This window comes from Macrotis lagotis, chromosome 1 (assembly GCF_037893015.1).
Source record: "Macrotis lagotis isolate mMagLag1 chromosome 1, bilby.v1.9.chrom.fasta, whole genome shotgun sequence".
NCBI lineage: Eukaryota > Metazoa > Chordata > Mammalia > Peramelemorphia > Peramelidae > Macrotis > Macrotis lagotis.
This window is the reverse complement of record NC_133658.1, coordinates 921,072,101-921,074,910: the sequence shown is the minus strand read 5'-3', so window position 1 is coordinate 921,074,910 and position 2,810 is coordinate 921,072,101. Positions and strand designations below refer to the sequence as shown.

The following is a 2,810-nucleotide window of genomic DNA, read 5'->3' as shown; positions in this document are numbered from 1 at the left end:
TCTAACAGTTGGGGAGCAGGGAAAGGAAGAGGATTCATTAATAATCACCCCCTGGAGTACTGCCTCTATAGAAGTGGTCCCGGCCACATTTCCCCGACTAATAGTGGGTGCTACAGGATATTCTCCTGTACTTGTCCACACCCAACTACTGCCATCTCTGGTGACACTACTGTATACCTTACCAACCCACACTGCTGCCCAGTAACCCTTCCCCCTGGCATGGCTATTGGCCGAGGAATATCTTTGCCATGGATTGAGAGTGAGAGTGTCCCACAAGGAAATTGGTGCACTGAAGTCCGATTACAACGGCCCATTATACAGATAAATATAGAAGGTAAATTAGTGTCAGGAATGATCGACACTGGAGCTGATGTCTCTGTTATTGATTCAGGACAGTGGGACCCTTCTTGGCCACTTATGTCATCTACCACCCCTATTTTGGGTGTGGGAGGCCATCAAAGAGCTAGAAAAGCAGAGCATCATTTGAGATGGAGTTATGAAGGACAAAGTGGTTTTATTCGTCCCTTAAAGATTACGGGACTAGGCTCTGCCCTGTGGGGTAGAGATTTGTTACATCAGTTACAATTGTATCTTACCACCCCTGAACATTTGGCAACAAACTCCTAGGGGCTATGGTGAGCTGCCCAAAAATTACTTGGAGGAGTGATAACCCTGTGTGGGTGGAACAGTGGCCCCTTTCTACAGAGAAGCTCACCACATTAAAAGATATAGTTAAGGAATTATTGTTACAACACAGAATTGAGTCTACCACCAGCCCTTATAATTCTCTAGTATTTGTAATAAAAAAGAAAGCTGGCACTTGGAGAATGCTTATTGACTTACGGGCAGTGAATAAAAGAATGGTCCCTATGGGCCCACTACAGATGGGTCTTCCTTCTCCTGACTTTATACCTAGAGAATTTGTTATAAAGATAATAGATATTAAGCATTGTTTTTATAGCATTCCCCTTCACCCTGAGGATAGGGATAAATTTGCATTCTCAGTACCATCAAAAAATTTTCAAAGCCCGTCAATCAGGTTATCAGTTTACTGTATTACCTCAGAGAATGGCCAATAGTCCAACTATGTGCCAAGCTTATGTTGCAGCTATTGTTTACCCGCTGCGCAGTAATTATCCCAAGGCCATCATAATCCATTATATGGATGATATTCTCATGGCTACTAAGCAAGCCACGGAGCTAGAAGAATTAACAAAAGAAATGCTCCTTTCCTTGAGTAAATATGGGCTTCCAGTGGCTCCTCATAAGATACAAGATACTAGCCCTTATCAATACCTTGGTCACACCCTTAGTGAAAGGAGGGCATCTAGAATACCCCCAAAGGTGAATTTAGAGAAATGTAGTACCCTTAATGATTTCCAGAAACTTATTGGTTCCATACAATGGATACGTTCCTATTCCTGATGATTTGATGTATCCTCTTTATGATATCCTGAAAGGAGATTCCACATTGACCTTCCCCCGATATTGGACACCACAAGCAAAAGAGGCCATGACACAGATTTTCTCCAGGTGTCATGAGTCTATAGTTCAATTTGATCCTGAGCAACCTATATTTGCTACCATTTTAAATCAAAGGTCACATATTGGTTTCTCTATCAAAAGCAAGGTGTCATAGAATGGCAATATTTCCAGGGAAGTAAAAGAAGCATCCCTGGTAAATTTATGATGCTGGCCAATTTATTCCTAGCTATGTCTGATCGTTGTCTTTGTATGTTTGGAAAATATCCTGTTTTAAATATTTGTGCTTCTGAAGGTGCTCTTCGTTATTTTACTGACTCTATCCCTGAATGGGCTGCCCTACTCACTTCATGTAATGTCATCAATCTTCCATTACCCCCAATGCTGCGTGGATGGGACAGTCTTCCATTACAACCCCCACCACGAATGATTTCCCCTACCCCTGTTGATGGACCAAATGTGTTCACAGACGCCACCAAAAATAAACGGGCATCCTTTTACGTCCCACAAAAGCAAATATTGCAAGTTTTTACCACTGAGTATACCTCAGCCCAGAAAAATGAACTACTTGCTGTTACACGTGCTCTTGCTTATCTTGCCAACGTGCCTGTTAATCTTATCACTGACAGTCTATATTGTGCTACAGCACTTCGAGAACTCCCTACAGCTTTTATCAATCCTTGTGTTAGTACTATTGCTTCTTTGTTAGCAGACCTTCAAAATCTTCTCCTCTCTTGTCACTGTCCTGTGTTTGTGCTGCACATCCATTCCCATGTCTCTACTATTGGGCCCATCTACAGTGGTAATGATACGGTAGATGGAACATTGCTATGCCCTTTACTTTCAGAAGGCCATCAGGCACATGATAAGTACCATCTCTCAGCTCATTCTCTTCGTCATCTGTATGGCATCACTAAAGATCAAGCCAGGGACATAGTGAAACGATGCCTTGGCTGTGCTCCATTTCGTCCCCCACCTATTGATTGTGCTATTAATCCCCACGGAGACCATCCTCACACTTTATGGCAGATGGATGTTACCCACTATGGGAAAACCCTTATTCATGTCTCCATAGACACCTTTTCTGATTTTGTCATGGCATCAATTCAACCTGGTGAGGCAGCCCGCCATGTTAAAGCACATCTTTTAACCTGTTTTTCCACTTGTGGAGTTCCTACAGCCATAAAAACAGATAATGGCCCTGCATATTCTTCCAAGGCATTTGCAATCTTTTGTCAAGAATTTTCCATTTTACACAAAACTGGAATTCCATACAACCTCACTGGTCAGGCCATAGTTGAACATGCTAACCGCACCCTTAAAACCCT

General features: G+C 42.5%; 1 protein-coding gene across 1 annotated transcript; it reads left to right on the top strand.

Moving 5' to 3' along the window:
• Positions 1-219: 219 nt before the first annotated feature.
• On the top strand, positions 220-627 carry LOC141509349 (endogenous retrovirus group K member 25 Pro protein-like). Its single transcript, XM_074218825.1, has one exon. The coding sequence runs from the start codon at positions 220-222 to the stop codon at positions 625-627; it is 408 nt and encodes a 135-aa protein (XP_074074926.1).
• The last annotated feature ends 2,183 nt before the right edge of the window (positions 628-2,810 follow it).